The 16,373-nt window shown below is 45.6% G+C and overlaps 4 protein-coding genes and 1 non-coding gene across 8 annotated transcripts; 2 read left to right on the plus strand and 3 right to left on the minus strand.

The window, feature by feature from the left end:
- The first annotated feature begins 1,366 nt into the window (after positions 1 to 1,366).
- Positions 1,367 to 4,734, plus strand: LOC100838840 (protein MARD1). 3 transcript variants are annotated; one of them, XM_014897597.2, is made up of 4 exons: positions 1,367 to 1,899; positions 2,017 to 2,880; positions 4,242 to 4,366; positions 4,461 to 4,734. In XM_014897597.2, exons 2-3 carry the CDS (start codon positions 2,030 to 2,032, stop codon positions 4,318 to 4,320), a joined length of 930 nt encoding a protein of 309 aa, XP_014753083.1. In that variant the 5' UTR covers positions 1,367 to 1,899; positions 2,017 to 2,029; the 3' UTR covers positions 4,321 to 4,366; positions 4,461 to 4,734. The 3 variants fall into 3 exon arrangements, with proteins under 3 accessions (XP_014753083.1, XP_010231752.1, XP_003559606.1); XM_010233450.3 differs by having other exon boundaries at positions 1,368 to 1,635; positions 1,726 to 1,899; positions 4,242 to 4,716; XM_003559558.4 differs by having other exon boundaries at positions 1,368 to 1,899; positions 4,242 to 4,716.
- A 1,218-nt stretch (positions 4,735 to 5,952) lies between these two features.
- On the minus strand, positions 5,953 to 6,026 carry TRNAW-CCA. The gene has a single exon. It is a non-coding gene; the product is annotated as a tRNA-Trp (tRNA).
- Positions 6,027 to 7,531: 1,505 nt separating this feature from the next.
- On the minus strand, positions 7,532 to 8,937 carry LOC100839147 (uncharacterized N-acetyltransferase p20). Its single transcript, XM_014896525.2, has one exon. The coding sequence runs from the start codon at positions 8,389 to 8,391 to the stop codon at positions 7,816 to 7,818; it is 576 nt and encodes a 191-aa protein (XP_014752011.1). The 5' UTR covers positions 8,392 to 8,937; the 3' UTR covers positions 7,532 to 7,815.
- Positions 8,938 to 9,524: 587 nt separating this feature from the next.
- On the plus strand, positions 9,525 to 13,572 carry LOC100821880 (protein CDC73 homolog). 2 transcript variants are annotated; one of them, XM_010233459.3, is made up of 4 exons: positions 9,525 to 10,562; positions 11,443 to 11,525; positions 11,629 to 11,733; positions 13,245 to 13,572. In XM_010233459.3, the coding sequence occupies exons 1-3, from the start codon at positions 9,614 to 9,616 to the stop codon at positions 11,713 to 11,715; spliced, it is 1,119 nt and encodes a 372-aa protein (XP_010231761.1). In that variant the 5' UTR covers positions 9,525 to 9,613; the 3' UTR covers positions 11,716 to 11,733; positions 13,245 to 13,572. The 2 variants fall into 2 exon arrangements, with proteins under 2 accessions (XP_010231761.1, XP_003561493.1); XM_003561445.4 differs by having other exon boundaries at positions 9,526 to 10,562; positions 13,172 to 13,572.
- A 30-nt stretch (positions 13,573 to 13,602) lies between these two features.
- On the minus strand, positions 13,603 to 14,653 carry LOC100839758. Its single transcript, XM_014897853.2, has 2 exons — positions 14,250 to 14,653; positions 13,603 to 14,073 (listed from the first exon to the last, which is right to left on the minus strand). Exons 1-2 carry the CDS (start codon positions 14,614 to 14,616, stop codon positions 13,733 to 13,735), a joined length of 708 nt encoding a protein of 235 aa, XP_014753339.1. The 5' UTR covers positions 14,617 to 14,653; the 3' UTR covers positions 13,603 to 13,732.
- Positions 14,654 to 16,373: the final 1,720 nt, after the last annotated feature.

Below are 16,373 nucleotides of genomic sequence, written 5' to 3' on the forward strand. Positions count from 1 at the left end.
TTGTTAGATGATGGTATAAACAAAAGGCAAAAGGCCAAAACTAAAAACACCTAATAGGTACGTTTTGGCTTAACCAGACAGGGCCTATATCTGTGCGTGCAACCCAACAACTTTTTCTCGAACTATCTGCACATCTAGCCTCTAAAGCGTGATTAATCACTTTATAATTAATTATGTTTACTTTGTCTAGGCAAATGATTTTAATGTTGCCATTCCTATTTTGAGTTAAGGTAGATAAGAGAAAAAATGGAGGGGAGAGAGGGATTAGATGAATGATAAAATTAACTGTATTGGGAATGTGAGAAAAAGGCAAGCAATGATATGTTTCTTTGTTTATTTTTTCATAAAGATTGTTTACACATATATCCTGAAACAAAGTGAGTACTTCCTCCGATCCATAATAAACGTCTCAGATTTAGTACAAAGTTTGTACATAATTGTACTAAACCTGAGAAACTTATCGTGGATCGGAAGAAGTAGTATTTAAAAAGTCATACTCCCTCCGGCCGGGTTTGTAAGTCTCATGCGGAATTTTATGTCAAATTTTGACCAAAAACTATATTAATAATATGATATTATTGTCCACAAAAATAATATTGTTATATTCGTAGAGAAACACTTTCCAATAGTATAACTTTTATATACATGCACTAAATATTCTTTATACAATTGTTGGTCAAAGTTTGATATAAAATTCTGCGTAATCCTTACATACTCCCTCTATTCCATGATATAATGTGTATAAATTTTTCTCATTTATTCCACAATACACCTCATTTTTCTCTTGGTACCCGCATTCGGCCAATAACTACTCACATCCATTTATTATTAACCAATATAACTGGCCAGGCACTAGAAACGAGAATGCCTTGGTCCAAGTGCACAAATCTATATGAGGTGTATTTTGAAATAAAGGGAGAACCTGGATGGAGGAAGTACTCCGTAACATTTTGATCATATGTTTATCTTGGTCCGCATTCCGAAGTGGCTTAGATTATACGATCCCTAGACAAGTTTTCAAGAGGTATGAATTAGTGAAAAATTTCATTTGAAATTAATACCGCTGAGTCATACGAAACAACCTCCGTAGGAAATTTATGAGCACTAGTACTTACTAAAATTCTACAAAGTCTCACTTATCGTGCAAAAGGTAGCAGTCATGATCACTAGCGTGACTGCAATTAACTCAGCGGTATTAGTTAAGACATTGCACTCCCATCATCAAAGATCACTTCAATTTACGAATAGCACTTGTTCAGATGAAAAATGAATTAAACGAAAATGACGCTCAATTATTACTTATCTGAACTAAGGCACAGGTCCCTCTCTCACGGTGTGCACGACACTTCTTTTTAAATAAGGCCCTCCTCTTCTCCTCCCATTCCCCTTCCCCCGTGGGAGGAGCGGAAGCAACAAGAGAGAAGAGGAAGAGAACATCACAATCACAGGAACATTTCTTCCCATTTCCCCTGGAGTAATGGATCAGAAAACTCCACGCTTCCCACTTGTATAAATACACAAACCCACTACTCACGAACCGCAAATCAAGCCTAAAGGCGACCTCTTTCTGGCGGTTTTCTGCTGCCAAGTTTTTCGATCCGGGGCCGGGGGGCGTGTTCATGCGAGCGGTTTCCGGTGAAATTTCGACTCCTTTTTGGTCGAGTTTTTTGTGTGATTTTCTTATTGTTTTTTTCCTCGTTGTCCGCCTTCCCATTCCTTGCTCAGAACCTGTCACCGTTTGGTTTGCTGAGTGGTTTTCTTGCTTAATTTACTGGGAGGAGACCGAGTAATTAAAGAACAAAATTGTGGTTCCTGATCAAATCTAAACTGAGGTAAATGTGTTGGAAGCAGCAGCCATTATAGTTCCAGTTTTGATCCATCCAAGGACGTTGCTTTCTGGTGAGCTTTTGGCCTCTGCGCCGTCTCTGATTATTCTTTAAAGCTACACAACAAAAGCTTACGCAGAAGTTGCCATCTTTTTCATGATTAGTAATGGCCTGCACACATCACTCACAGGGATTCCGAGGCGATGCTGCGCAACAGATCGAGAAGAGCAGTTGGTGCCAAGCAAGGAGGAGGAGGAGGAGGAGGAGGAGGAGGAGGCGGAGGTCTCGTGCCTCAGCCTGAGCCCCTCGCCACAGCCCAATCTTCGAGGCAGAGGAATCCTTCTTCTTCCTCTGCTGCGACGCCTCCTGCGTTTCCTTCCCCGAGGCCGTTCATGGCGTCCCCCCAGGCCGGGTTCTTGGACTGTACCGAGGGGCCATCCTCCTCCATGAGCCCCACCTCCATTCTCGAGACCAAGCAGTTCTGCTGCTCCGCGCTGCCCCCGTTCTTGTCGGAGAGAAGCCTCAAGAAGGCTCACATGGAGATAGCTGCTCCGGAGACGGCCAGCGCAGGCCTCGCCGACGTGCTCCGGGAGCACAGGGACACCAAGGCCGGGGGCGGCAAGGTGGTGTTCGGGTCGCAGCTCAGAATCCAGGTCCCTTCGGGCAGGGCGGTGGAGCTTGTGTCCTCCCCGATAGAGTTCGGCGTCAAGAACCGTGACGCGCAGCTGGCCGTCCTGTCGCCGGCCAGGAGGTTCTTGCCCGAGGTGGTGAACTCTCCTACCGCGCGGGTGTTCGCCGGCGGCGTCGCCCCCGGGGAAATGGCCATGTCGGAGGACTACACTTGCGTCATCTCTCGCGGCCCCAACCCGAGGACCATGCACATCTTCGATGACTGCATAGTCGAGAGCAGTGGGGATGTGCTCGTGGAGAAGATGGACAAGGGAGCGGGCATCGCCGCCGCCGATGGTGCCGCGGCGCCAGGGAACCGGTTTTTGAGCTTCTGCCATGCATGCCACAAACAACTTGGACATGCCAATGATATCTTCATCTATCGGTGAGTTCCCTTTTTTTTTTTTCTGTTGCTCTGTTGTAATGCTTCATCTATGCGGATCTCCTTAATTGCTCGCAGGAATGCTAATTTTCTTATACCAAGTTAATGCTATTTTTAGACACTGCATATAATAGATCAGAAGTGCATATATTTTGGTGATTAGTGTGGTTATTTCTGATGCTTGCTTATACGTGATTATATGCATGAATGGTCTATCCATACTAACTGTAAGCTAAGATGATCTGAAGTTTGGACTTCAATTTTGAGATCATAATCTGCTAGATGTGAACTTTGGAACAGCAACAATAACACACTGCAGATATTGAAATAGCACCATTAACACAAAACTCTGTAGTGGCATCATGGAGCAGAATATAATTCCTGAACTGCTGATTGCATGATAACAAATAGTATGTGACAGATCCAGAGTTGATTGGAGAACATAATCCAGTGACACAATCACACCATGCTTTAAATGATATCATGATACCAACTTAAAAAATTGAGATTGTTTTTCCTTTTGTACTGAGATGTTCTCAATTTTTATTTTCTGTCATTTGACATGCATGGACATGGCTTCCATCATTTCAAGTTCATGTAATCACCAATTCACAGATTGTTGGCATATATTATGCATCTGCAGTACACTTCATCAAGATTATGTAAGTCTTGGCTGATCTTTGTGAATGGATTTGATTCTTCTTTAATTATTTTAAGCTCTTAATAGTTAACAGGCCTTTTTTGTGATGGAGCTCTTAGTAGGCCTTGTTTACTGGGAACAAAAATAGTTCTTCCTGAGGGAGATGTTCTGATTCCACATTGCTTTCACATAGAAAACTATGCGAAAGGAGTTCATTATCCTAATGCCGGGGATTATCTTAACAATTTCCTGGGGCTGGGGACTAAATTATTTGCACCCATTGATGTTGCTAGATGCTAAACCAGGTCCAGGTCCCAAGCCGTGGTAGTATTTGTGCTACAACTCCTGAGTCCTGACCATGACCAGCTATCATCACAAAACAAAAGTTTTGGCATCTTAGTTGCTAGTTTGACAGCCTCGATGCCAAAAGATTATACTCACTTTGCTTCGATAGGACGGCTAGGGGGTCTGTCCCATGTCTTGTTCTTGGTTTCCTTGCTTTCTGCATGGTCCATGGATTGAAGTGATAACCCTAGCTTGGAGATGTGCTTAAAAACTTTTAGCTTCACGGTTTAAGATGCTATCTTCTCGATCTGAGTAGTTTTATTTGTGCAAAGACGTAACATGAACAGCAATTGCCCCAAAGAAGCTCTGGCTTCTAATACTTCAGCAGTTGGACCATTAGCATTGATCTATGACATAATTGGTTATTTTCTTTCTTCAGAGGTGATAAAGCATTCTGCAGCAACGAGTGCCGGTACCGGGAAATGCTTTTTGATGAAGCAGTGGACAACTTGCGCTAGCTAAATAAGGAATGGCATTTGTAGGAGAATTTCTGTGGAGGAGAAGGCATGATCCTAAATAACCGAGATGAGATTTCTTTTTTTATTTTATTGTCCTCAACTTTGCGAGATTGGATGATGTTTTTGGTCATGGCGAACAGGAATGATTTAGTCTTTTGCGGATTAAAGACCTTTGCCCACTTTTGCAAGAGGTTGCACTGTTGAAGATTCATGTCCTGGGGCACTTGTTTATGTGACTTTCCAGTTAATTGAAATTTGATGCTCTTGTTCTATCCTGTCCTGTCATGCAAGTCAATTTTGGCAAGATATCATGTGATGTGAAGCCATTTATCACAGCATATACTCAGAATGTACTCTGAAATCATTTTGCTAGATAAACTGAGGAAAGTAAACTAATCTCCATGGCTTTTGTTTTATCAGTTCCATTTTTCTTTGTAAGATTCTTAACGGTTCCATTCGATCAAAATAAAACAGTAGTGACATATCATGTGTTTTATCACCATGGTAGACTAACCCTTTCACTTGCTTACTAATCAAAAGAGAAGATGGAACTGAAAGAAAAAACTTTTTCAGTGATTCAGGGGACAAAAGTAGAGCTAGGGTCAGCAGCCATCTTGAAAAGGTTGATAGGTTTGGGTGGAGTGTGTTGTAGCAGGCTAGCAGCTTTGGCATGCATGGCCCATTGGGGCCAATCACTTGTACTAAAATGAAACAGCCCCCACAAAGTATAATGAGAGCTCAACAGCTCCTAATCATCACACTGTTTGTGTAATCGGTGAGTGCTGGACCAACATGATTATGATTGTCATGCCATCATTCACGAGCTCTGTTTTGTACTGTTGGGTCCCTTTCCAGTTGCTTTTGGTTGCTGTTACTACTGCATTATTGGAGCTGGTACTGCTGCACATAAATTTAAGCACCTGTACTTTAGGGGTGAAATCATGGGCTTTCGAGCTTTTGACCCCTGGCCGGCCGATAGGTTTCTTGGTCTCTTCTTCTCTTCCATTTGCATTTAGATCATGCTGGTCACTGCATCTGACTGACTTTTGGAAAGAAAAGTCTAGTAATTTTCATTTTTGCTTATTTGTTTTGCCAGGCGGTGAAGAGTGGTACTGAATTTGTAAACTAATCTCCATTGCTTAATTAATGGATTGAGTCCGTCGGACTCCGGTTCGATTTTTTTTTAAGAACAAATATGACTCAATGCAATATATGTAACCTAGAACTGACTTCGGAACCAATTTATTCCATCCCGAATATCGGTCTCTCAACTCTAAAACCAGGTGAACTTAGTACATCAATTGCCAATACCATATTGTTTTTGTCGCTCCCCATACCATTGCAAAATATTGACTGTTGATGGTGCTATATAATTTTCAGTCAAAAGTTAGATCCAAGTAAAAAAAATCTTCATGGCATCGTATTTTCTATTTGAAGTGGGATTTTTAAGTTTTGAGATGACTCTCCGGATAATGTGACATTGGTCCACGATCAACATTTTGCCATGGTGGCAAGTTTTCTGCCCGGACTTATCACATCTGCTCCTTGGTTTGGAGGAGCCAAATTGGAGTTGCAGTTCAACTTTCTTTTGTTAAGTTACTTTACTCTGGTTCGACATAAGATAGATGGAATCACGCTCTGTAGGATTTGAACCTACGACATCGGGTTTTGGAGACCCGCGTTCTACCGAACTGAACTAAGAGCGCTGTCATTCATTCAAAAAGAAAACCCTTTTCTACTCCTAACGTATTTCACGTACGTATAGTCTGCACAAATTCAAGTTATACCCACTTTACCTTTAATCAATCTCTTCGCTACTGCCCAGAAAGAAGAAATAAGTATTAGGTAGGGATGACAGGATTTGAACCTGTGGCATTTTGTACCCAAAACAAATGCGCTACCAAGCTGCGCTACATCCCTTTTCCAAATTGTTGTACAATGCCATTGTACACAATTCCTGTCTTCTTTTCCATATCATAATTTTCTTCTTCTTTCTCTATCTAGGAGACCATTAAATTCGGACACAGGGCGAAAAGTATGACTAATTTGTCCTAATATTGAAATTGAGCAACCAAAACTACACTTTCTTGACAGAGGAATGAAATGTATATATTTCTTTTAATTTTATTATATGTTTGGAATGTAGACAGCTAATGTTTGCTGCATGTACTCTGTATCCCAGAAAGATTATACAGAAGCCAGAATACCGTAGTTATCATCAAATAATTTTATGCAAGAATTATCGACAATGTCATTTATCATACATTGCAATGTCCAAGTCCGGTGTGGATTCTCTGACTTAAGTTACCTGCCTTTGTGAAGCTGAAATGTGGGTCCCACGGTTGGCTGGTCCACTTGTCAGCCTCGTAAAGTCAGGTGAATTAAGTCAGCTGCCGGTCCAAGTCCCACCGACATCACCCACTGGCCATTGCAAAATCTTGTACCCTCCGGCTGAGCCGCTGAGTCAGGATCCGCTGAGGCAATGCCGAGCTACAGTTGTGCACATGGCATTTTTTTTTCGTTTTTTAATCTCAACAATGAAACACTTTTTTAGGCCCAACTTCTGTGAATAAGTTCCTAGATAAATAGCATTTCTGCACATATTCCAGTTTGCTGTTCCCTTATTTTTCACTGGGAAATTACCAGGAATTTCGAGGGTTGCTCGCTCGGAAGTTCCAAAGCAGAGCAATCTTGCCAAACTAGCCGCTGCCGATCGAAATTGGATAAACATGATAACACCAATGATCACGGTTTCAGGTTTTGAACCTGTTACCATTGAAGATTTTACATGAGGAACTAACTGGTCTCTCCTGCCGACGAAGCTTTGGCGTCCTCCCGTCACGTGAGCCGGGCACGGTCGGACGAGATGAAGCTGTACACCGCCGCGTTCTTGGCCTCGTCGCCGCCGGCGCCGGGGAAGACGATGTAGCTGCGCAGCACCCCTTCCCTCTGCGACCGCGCGTTCCCGACCTCCGTCAACGCCTCCAGCCTCTCCAGCCGCGGCAGCTCATCGAACACCTTCCCACCACCTGCGTCCAGACCAGAACACGCAAGTGTCAAACGAGTTCACGGCGGCGCTGCTCGGATATGATGGTTTAATTTTACGGTCTCTCATTCAACGGTGAACCAGCGGTCAATTAACTGTAGTGGCATATTTATATTCCATGCAAAATTTGAGTGACAAATTTAGAGAAAAAAATTCTAAGTGACATTTGAGCATCTGAACAAAATTTCAGCGGCAAATATGGAATTCTCTCCGTGTTTTCATCTTTTCTACAGAAAAAAGGAGGCTTTCCCTCTCCTTGGCGAGGCAGTAACCCATGTGGTTGGTTCCTTCGATCGTGACATGATGCTGTCATCGATAGACCAGCCACGACTTTTATCTTCTCCTCGATTTTTTATCGCTCAGAATACAAATGTTTGGATGCAACTGCAGCGCGAAGAACGTTGCGCGATAAACTCAGGGAACGTGATCCCTTCCAAATCATACGACTCCTAGAGCCCATGGGCCTCCACGGGCTTGTTCCGCCGATCCGTGTCGACGGAGCTGAACATGACCATGTCCCTGGGCCTCCCCTTAAGCACGAGGTAGCGCCGCAGCACGCCCTCCCGGACGAACCCAGCCTTCTCCAGCACCCGCTGCGACGCCGGGTTCTCGCCGTCGGCCACGGCCTCCAGCCGCGCCAGCCACGGCCACTCCGCGAACGCCGCCTCCGCCGCCATCCTCACCGCGCGCGTCGCGATGCCGCGGCCCCAGTACCCGTGCGCCAAGCGGTAGCCCAGGGACGCCCTTGTTGACGACGGCGAGCGTCGCCGGCTGCCGCCTTCCTCGGCGGGGCCAGGCTTGATGGATATGGAGCCCACCACCACGGAGCCGACGCAGATGGCGCGGTACCACGGGTGCGGCAGGACGTGGTCGAGGATGTAGCGGCGGGCCTCGTCGACGCGCGAGTAGGCTTCGCGGCGCTGGAAGCGGACGACGCGCGGGTCGGACGCCCAGGAGAAGAGCGCCTCCGTGTCGGCCTCGGCGAACTCGCGGAGGGTAACCTCCATCTCCGGCTCGCGCTCCATGTTCTTTGTGTGTGGCGTGTGCTCAGCTCCGCCTCCGATCGGTACCTATTTGGCGAGCCGGCGAGTTTGACCGGACAAGAGAACTGCGGTGTTTGACTTTGACTGTTGAGACACCTGATTTCGGCCAATCAAGAGCCAGAAATACCGAGGCGGAAAAAGTTCTTCCTGATTCCATTTGCCATCTTGGGGGTTTAGCGCTCGTTTGGATTGCGTCGTGGCTGCATGGTCGCCTGACCTGATGGCTGCCGGAGTGGTAAATTAATTTGTTTGGTTGATGTCCGGCCAGGCAGCTCAGCCACATCTAGGGTCAGTGCAACGTCAATTTTTTTCAGGCATTTTGTCCAGGCCTCTAACCAAACAGCCCCTTACTGCTTGAAAGTACGGCAATTCATGAACTAAAATAAATTCAGAAATAGCGTACCGTCAGATGTTCCAAGGCATTCTATGCGGGATCGAGGCACTAGAGCGAAATTTCGGTCTCTTTTTGTCACCATTAGCAAAATAAAATGGTGATCAAAACACCATTGAAATGAAAAGCGATAAAAGCTTCAAAAAAACTCAAGGCATCTGCGTTTTAGCAAAAAAATAAAATAAAACAAATAGTACGTACAAAGCCGAAGAAAACCACAAAAACGAAAGAAAATTCAACCTCATCTGATTTACATATGCCACGAAAGGACGCTAGGTAAAATAATACCGACCAAAGGTGGTCGGCACATGAAGGGGCCAGGGTGTGGTTTGGTTGGTTTCTTGTGGCAAAATCAGTCTACTCAGGTTCAAGTCCTATGCTTGTCATACGTGGTCGCATTATCAGGATTTACTCAAGGATTCAATCGGCATTGTTTTTTGGGTGGGAGTGATGTACCCGTCAACTACGAGATGCCTATGGTCGGCTCAGTTCCTGTGATGACTTCGTCAATCTTAAAATCTGCCGGTCAGCCTTTCGGAGGTGCTCATAAGTGCTCATAAGGTTAGGATACGCGTGTTTACAGTCATAGGCACGAGGATACGTGCCTATTTGTGATCGTCCGCTGTTTTTGAAAAAAAAAATCGATTTAGCATGGTCTAAATTGAACGTACACAGCCCAGTTGTCGGCCTCTAGTTAACGGGCTAGCTCACTCAAAGCCCTGAAAGGTGCCAGGATTCGCTTTCCCAAACCCGAGAGCCAGATCCAGACGAAAAAACCCAGCAAACTCGAACCAAACCAAGCTAGGCGCAGCCATGGATCCCCTCTCCGTGCTCCGGGACTACGCCGCCCGCGACGAGTTGGACAAGATCATCTTCTCCGGCGACGACATCCTCTTTGGCTCGGACTACTCCTTCCCCGCCAACGTGCCCACCGCCTTCACCTCCAAGCAGTCCGGCCGCCCCTACCCCCTCTCCGCCGCCGTCTTCCTCGCGCAGCACAACGACCTCAAGCACACCGACTTCCTCCAGGCCGCCCGCCTCCGTCGCATCCCGCCCGTCTCCCTCCCTGACCGCAAGACCTTCCTCGACTTCCTTCAGTACGGCGACAACTCCCTCCCTTCCGAACCCCTCCTCCCATCGTCCCTCCCACCCTTCTCTCAGGATGCCCAGCCGCCGCCGCCCGAGGAATCCATCGCCGACGAGGCCTCCACCGCCCACATCCGCTCCCTTGAGCGGCCTCTCAAGGACCGCAACGCCATCCTCGACGCCCGCGGCCGCGACTTCCTCGCCATTTACCACAGCGTGCTGCGCCGCGAGGAGGAGCGCGTGCGCAACAAGGACAGCGCACCCCCCTCGGGCCGGCACGAGCCCTCCGTGACCGCGGTCGCCCTCGCGAATCCCAAGGTTGAGAAGGTTGTCGGCGACGGCTTCGTGCCCATTATACTGGTGCCTAGCGCGTCGCAGACGCTGATTACGATCTACAATGTGAGGGAGTTCCTAGAGGACTTCGTGTTCGTGCCGAGCGAGGAGAGGATGCGGGCGATGAAGGGGAGCCCGAAGCCTGAGTGTGTCACGGTGCAGAAGAAGCATCGCGGGGAGAGGATGGGCGCAGCTGGGGGTCCAGTGTCGTTCGAGGTAAGGGACAAGCCGGCTTCACTCAAGCCGGACGATTGGGCACGAGTGGTGGCCGTGTTTGTGCTCGGAAAGGAGTGGCAGTTCAAGGACTGGCCCTTCAAGGATCATGTAGACATCTTTAACAAGGGTGAGTGTTTCATCTGTTTCTCGTGCTCCACTGTTTGTGCATCTTTGGTTTGTGTTAGCATCTCATAGCCTCCTTTTCTCCCAAGAAACTATAAGAAATAAAAGCATAAGTGATTGAAGCAATTCAAGATTTTCCTACTGATGTTCATATGAATTGTCGATCAGCATTACAGGATAGGGTTGGTTTACTCTTGTTTTTGTATAGAGCTAGTAGTCTTTGAATGATCACTTTGTTATCACAATTTAGTTAAAGTGCTTGTAGCATTAACATTGACTAGTTTCGAAGAAATAATTGCTGCTATAGTATTCAATGTTGCATCAGGTAATACCTACTACAAATTACCGTCTATTATTTTTCGTTAAAAGGGGTATCATCTGGTGTCAGTGACGTTACCAAAGGTACAATGGCACAGGGCTTATCATGGGTATGCCCCAAGGCACATAATGGGGATGAACACCATCATGCAGATAACCGGGCGAAGTTTTTTTGTTCGAATGAGGGTAGAACATAGGCGAGGGTGGCGACATTCCGGGAGGATACTAAGGTTCTCATTGCTTAATTGATATGGATGGACCAGCCCATTTAGGTTTATATAGATTGGACTCCTGCCATGCAGACAGTAACTAGCCTAATGTAACCAAGTTCTAATTAATAGGCACTATTCTAATACTACGGGCGATTCACTAACTTATGGGCTATTCACATATTGTAATGCTGGCTGCCCCTTAACCCTATCCATCCCACTCCCTATCAAGGTGTCTCAGTAACTTGGTCAGAAAATGCTATTTTTGATGGAATGTAAATCCTTAGAATGCTCTGTTTATCACTCAGCATGAGGTATTGCTACCATCTGTGGATTAACATCTTAAACTTGTTTCAGTTATTGGTTTCTATATACGTTTTGAAGATGATAGTGTGGAGGCAGCAAAAGTGGTCAAACAATGGAATGTGAAAATCATATCTGTGAGTGTGGGATTAATTGGAAGTTTGTCTTTGTTATTTATATTCAATTTTTATTTTGCTCTCACTTACAGTTACTTGGTTTTGTTATGGACTTGTGGTGCAGATAAGCAAAAATAAAAGGCATCAAGACAGACCAGCTGCTCTTGAGGTATGGGAGCGACTAGAGGAGTTTGTGCGGGCACGTTCATAATGGAATAATCATGTTATTGTAAGTTGTCTCTCACTCTTTACATGTTTTGAAGACCTTGAATTTCTGGTGAATAATAAATGCGGTATTATGTGTCGTTTTAAAATTTAGGTGTTTTAGTAATATATATACATATGGTTTTGCTAATAGTTGATTGTAGTTCTTTCTAGGATAAATGATCTAGTACCTATGGACTGGTCAAGCATTTGGTAGCCTATTTCACTGTAGTACAGGGGTCACCATTTCTTGTATGTTTTCCACTGGAGCTAGTTAGTAGGCAGTCCTGGTGGTCATTAGGACTTCGCTCAGATATGTATGATGATATGAGGTTGTGTTGTTGAAGTTAATTTTGTGAACATGAATCCCTGTTAAATTACTACTGAACATTTTCCATCTGCATTGTGGAACTCTTTTTTCTCATGTTTCAGTAATGATGTACAACATGTGACTCACTGGTGCTTTTAGTTGTTGGCTTGTTGCTACTTGCTACATTAATTATACGGAGAATTCAGAAATCCTATAAGGTTCTGTTTGGATGTAAGTATTGAATTGAGCTTTGGAAATGGAAGTCCAGTTCAAATTTACACGGAAATGGAATTGGTCTAAGATTCCAAGTTTTGTGTTCGGCTGCAAAAGAAACCATTCCTTGGAAATAGACAGTTTCACGAAATCCAATTCTTGTTTGGTTCACAGCAGTGCCTTTTAGCTTGGAAACGTTGACCCAACCTCTGTCCCAGCTGCTCCTCTTCCCCATGGCAGCTGCACAGGAATAACAAGCTTGTATCTGCCTACTGATCCCTCCTCTTCCCCGCTGCGGTTCCTACCCTGATATGCACACTGATCTCCGTTGAGTTCTCCTCCCATCCCTTCCTTACGGATCCGATCAGAGAGAGAGGGAGGGAGGGATGGAGGTCAAAGATATCCCATGAGAATGTGCTGGTGGTGGCAACTGAGCTAGAAGTACCCCCTCCGTTTTTTTTATAGGGCGTATTAACTTTTCATTCGTTTTTCTAAATATAAGGCGCACAACTGCCCGTCCACGTGCTGGCACAATTTTCTCAATTCTCTGCCGGTCTCGCGCGCTTGAATGGTTTGGCTGCTAACTCAAAAATCGCACGCGCGGTTGCTCCCGTGGAGAAAACGTAGGCAGCCAAAAAGGGGCAGTTGCCATGCGGGAGTCAACAAGGGGCAGGCTTCCATCGATCAGTTCGGTACGTCCAGCAGCTTGCGTTAACATTAGTGCTAGGATTTATACGCCTTACAAAGAAAAACGGAGGGAGTATACAATAGCATCATTCTTCAGATTATATGTGCTTACTGTTAGCTTTGTACCCTGCGTTTTGCGTAGGATATTAACTACTCCTACCTGTTTCTGGTCAAGCATTTTGATTGATTTTTATTAAGTGTTTTTCATAATCTCATCGCCCACTGATATTTGTTTCTTAATGTTGTTTCTCAGTCCTGTTATCAACCCAAATGTCGTGTTGAGTGATTGAAATGAACTTTACGCTGGTTGATTTGTTGACAAGCAGAACAGCCAGCACAAGATCCCAATGTCTTATTTCACGGTGATGGTCGATGGCCAAAAGAGATGACAGGAACCTACATGCCTGCATCCATGAGGATTTGTTACTCACACGACAGTCACCGAGCTATGATGTAGTCCATTCATTCCTAACATTTTTAACTGCAGACTGATGACATGGTTCTAGGCTCTGCTTAATGCATAGTATTGTTGCGGATGGTGTTGTTATGTACCTGTCCTTCTTTTTCTCTTCTCCAAAGCACTTGTATGGAAATGCTGGCATCTAAGCCTACTGTTATCCATCAACCGAACTTTATCTGATTCAATTGCTGTAACCGACGTGAGTCACCAGGGAGGGCATTTGCTTTGTTTCGACAGAGACTGTGTTTTTATATCATGGTGCAGTCTGTGTCTACAACGCATTGCATGGACATGGTACATAAGGACATTCGTTATGGTATATGGTAATCGCTAAGCGGGTGTTATATATTACGCCTATACATACATGGCAGAAACACAAGTAAGAAACAGAGTGATCAGCACGGTGGTGCTAGCAGCCGTGTCCCGGGAGCTTCGTGCACCTGCTGCATGCATCAATTCTGGGAGCTTTGATGTAACCTGTGTACCGCTGCTTGACCCAGCGCCTTCCGGTGCAGTCTTCCCTGGCGCTGTCACAGCAGCGGGAGATTTCTCAGCTGGCACCGGCGGTGCTTCAGAGTCAGGCCCGGCGGGAATAGCTACCGGTGCTGCTGCAGGGGCAGCCTGATCCAACGGAGACGTGGCATTTGCCTTCGGCGTTGTGGCATCGTCAGGCGAAGTGCTTGCACCGGCCACATCTGCACCACCACCACCCAATCACGATCTTCGTCTCATTTGTTCAGGTTTTCGTCAGTTAAAACCTTGTGAATAAACTGACTCCGTTCCTGAATACTTGTCGATGTTTTAGTGCAAACTTGAACTAAAACAGCGACAAGTATTTAGGAACAGAGGAAGCACAGGAGGGTTCACGTACCACCGCCGCATGGGTCGTTGGGCAGGTTGCAAACGTTGGGGATCATGGCCTGGGCTTGGCCGAGGACCAAGCCGAAGGGGCTCGGCGCGAGCTTGGACATGGCGCAGAGGCAGGGGCCCTGGGACTTGAAGAAGGCCTGGAGCTGGGAGCAGCACGACGACAGCGTGGCCGACCCGACGCCGAAGACGTAGCCGATGCACGGCGACAGGCTGATCGGCACCGGCGCGCAGGTGGGCATCGTCACCACCGGCTGCGCCGCCGCCGCCGTCGTCTGCGCCGAGCACACGGCGGCGCACAGCGTGACGGCGACAAAGGCGAGACCTGCTACCTCAACCCCGCGCCGAGCAGCCATGGATTGTCGCTGCATGGTGAGCTGATTCACGCAGGTTTACGGTGAGACGAGGGGAAGAGGCCGGAAGGCAAGTGGTTTATACGGTGAAAAAAGACAGTGACGGGCAGATGGGCCGGTGTATCTAACAACCTGGGTGGGTCTCGTGTTGGTTTGCACGCTGCGACTGCATGCGAGGGCGACCGCTGCTGCTTTTCGAGGTTCACCGACCGGTGAACTGATCGGAGAATGCTGTGCGTCAACGTAACCGCTGCCGGCCGGCCTCCGTGAGAGATGATATCGCTTTTGCCGCAGAATGATTATGTGACTACTATACTCTGCTTTGAGCTCAGCTTGAAGGTTGCTGACCAACCCGGTTACTGGCGTGCTCCTATAATGTTTTCTGTGGCTTCAAGAGTCTGGCGTTGGTGAGGGAACCAAGCAGGATTTCAGCCCTCTAGCTAGCTAGGATTGGAGAAACAAAAATACCACATGCAGAGATGCAACAACAATATTGCCCTGGTGTTCCTGGTTTGATTGGCCACACTAGAATCTAATCGAAGTTTTGCTCTTGTTTCAGCCCCTTTTTTCTGACATTACCGGCTCGTCAAAAGGATTCCTAGATTTTAACGTTTCTAGGATGGGTTGTTGGCGTGTGTTAGATGCATGCGTTCCATGGATCATGCTTGTGTGCCTAAACGCAGCACAAAAAACAGTATAATACTAGATTAATAAATAAATGAAAATGCCTTCATCCTCCTAGCTAGTTGGACGTCCACCAACTAGCAGACCGCCGATTATGCCTCAAGATTACCGGCTTACAGAAGACACTCCTAAGCCTATCCATTAATCTTAAATACGCCATGCCATGTTGCAGCAAGACCCCACTTGTTCACTCATGAGCTATATGCATTTTATCTTCTTCTTTTTTCATTTTATTTGTTTGATACACACATACATATATAAAACACAATTCCTGAAACAAATATTTCCATGAACCAAAAATTTCATGAACACAAGTGCATTATTATTTAGGTGCAACATTTACATGGTTACATATCTTTTCTTCACGGAAGCAACAAATTATGCATAATCCGAAAACCAAAATTGTATATTTCCAACATTGGGAATAATCTGGGCCCCAAAAATTGGATCATTCCATTGTTTGACCATTTCTGAGAGCCAATTGAAGCATTCAACCATTTTATACATAATCGAGACCCAAAAATAAAATCATGAAAGGTAGGAAAAATTACAAATCCTGCATAAACTACAGAATGCACCCTATAAATTCAAGAAGGGGCCATGGGCAAAAAGGTCTAATTCATTCATGAACCAACTCATTTCTGAAATTGTGACAAACGTGAATCTAATTATCTTTGAGCATTTTGGATCAACACATCATGAAGAATTCTAACAAACAAATTCTCTGAAGAAAATCATGAAGTAAAATATGTGCTCTCTCTCGAACACACATATAATTTGCACGATTTCATGCGTGAAGCTATTTCTTGCAACATCCGTGTGAACTCAAGAACAATTGTTTTTGTACATTTGGAAGAACAAAAAAAATCATCCATTGAAGAAGCTGGCAAAATGTCCAAAGATCAGAATTTTTCGCGAAGAAGTGCATTTGACCTTCACCACCATTGATTGGACGGTTAGGGTCCACCGGGGATCAAATGCCATATGTTTGTCTCATTTAAGGTGTATTATTCTTGCCATCTAACACAAAAGTTCACCTAAACATAAACATAGAAGACTCCTAAACTATGGTCAGATACTGAGGCATCAGT

Source organism: Brachypodium distachyon, chromosome 1, assembly GCF_000005505.3.
Source record: "Brachypodium distachyon strain Bd21 chromosome 1, Brachypodium_distachyon_v3.0, whole genome shotgun sequence".
NCBI lineage: Eukaryota > Viridiplantae > Streptophyta > Magnoliopsida > Poales > Poaceae > Brachypodium > Brachypodium distachyon.

Coding starts and splice junctions, on each gene's coding strand:
- LOC100838840 (XM_014897597.2), top strand. CDS start 2,030: ATGCTGCGCAACAGATCGAGAAGAGCAGTTGGTGCCAAGCAAGGAGGA. Junction 2,881..4,241: donor AATGATATCTTCATCTATCG/GTGAGTTCCCTT, acceptor TTCTTTCTTCAG/AGGTGATAAAGCATTCTGCA.
- LOC100839147 (XM_014896525.2), bottom strand. CDS start 8,391: ATGGAGCGCGAGCCGGAGATGGAGGTTACCCTCCGCGAGTTCGCCGAG.
- LOC100821880 (XM_010233459.3), top strand. CDS start 9,614: ATGGATCCCCTCTCCGTGCTCCGGGACTACGCCGCCCGCGACGAGTTG. Junction 10,563..11,442: donor TGTAGACATCTTTAACAAGG/GTGAGTGTTTCA, acceptor AACTTGTTTCAG/TTATTGGTTTCTATATACGT. Junction 11,526..11,628: donor GGAATGTGAAAATCATATCT/GTGAGTGTGGGA, acceptor CTTGTGGTGCAG/ATAAGCAAAAATAAAAGGCA.
- LOC100839758 (XM_014897853.2), bottom strand. CDS start 14,616: ATGCAGCGACAATCCATGGCTGCTCGGCGCGGGGTTGAGGTAGCAGGT. Junction 14,074..14,249: donor CAACGACCCATGCGGCGGTG/GTACGTGAACCC, acceptor GTGGTGGTGCAG/ATGTGGCCGGTGCAAGCACT.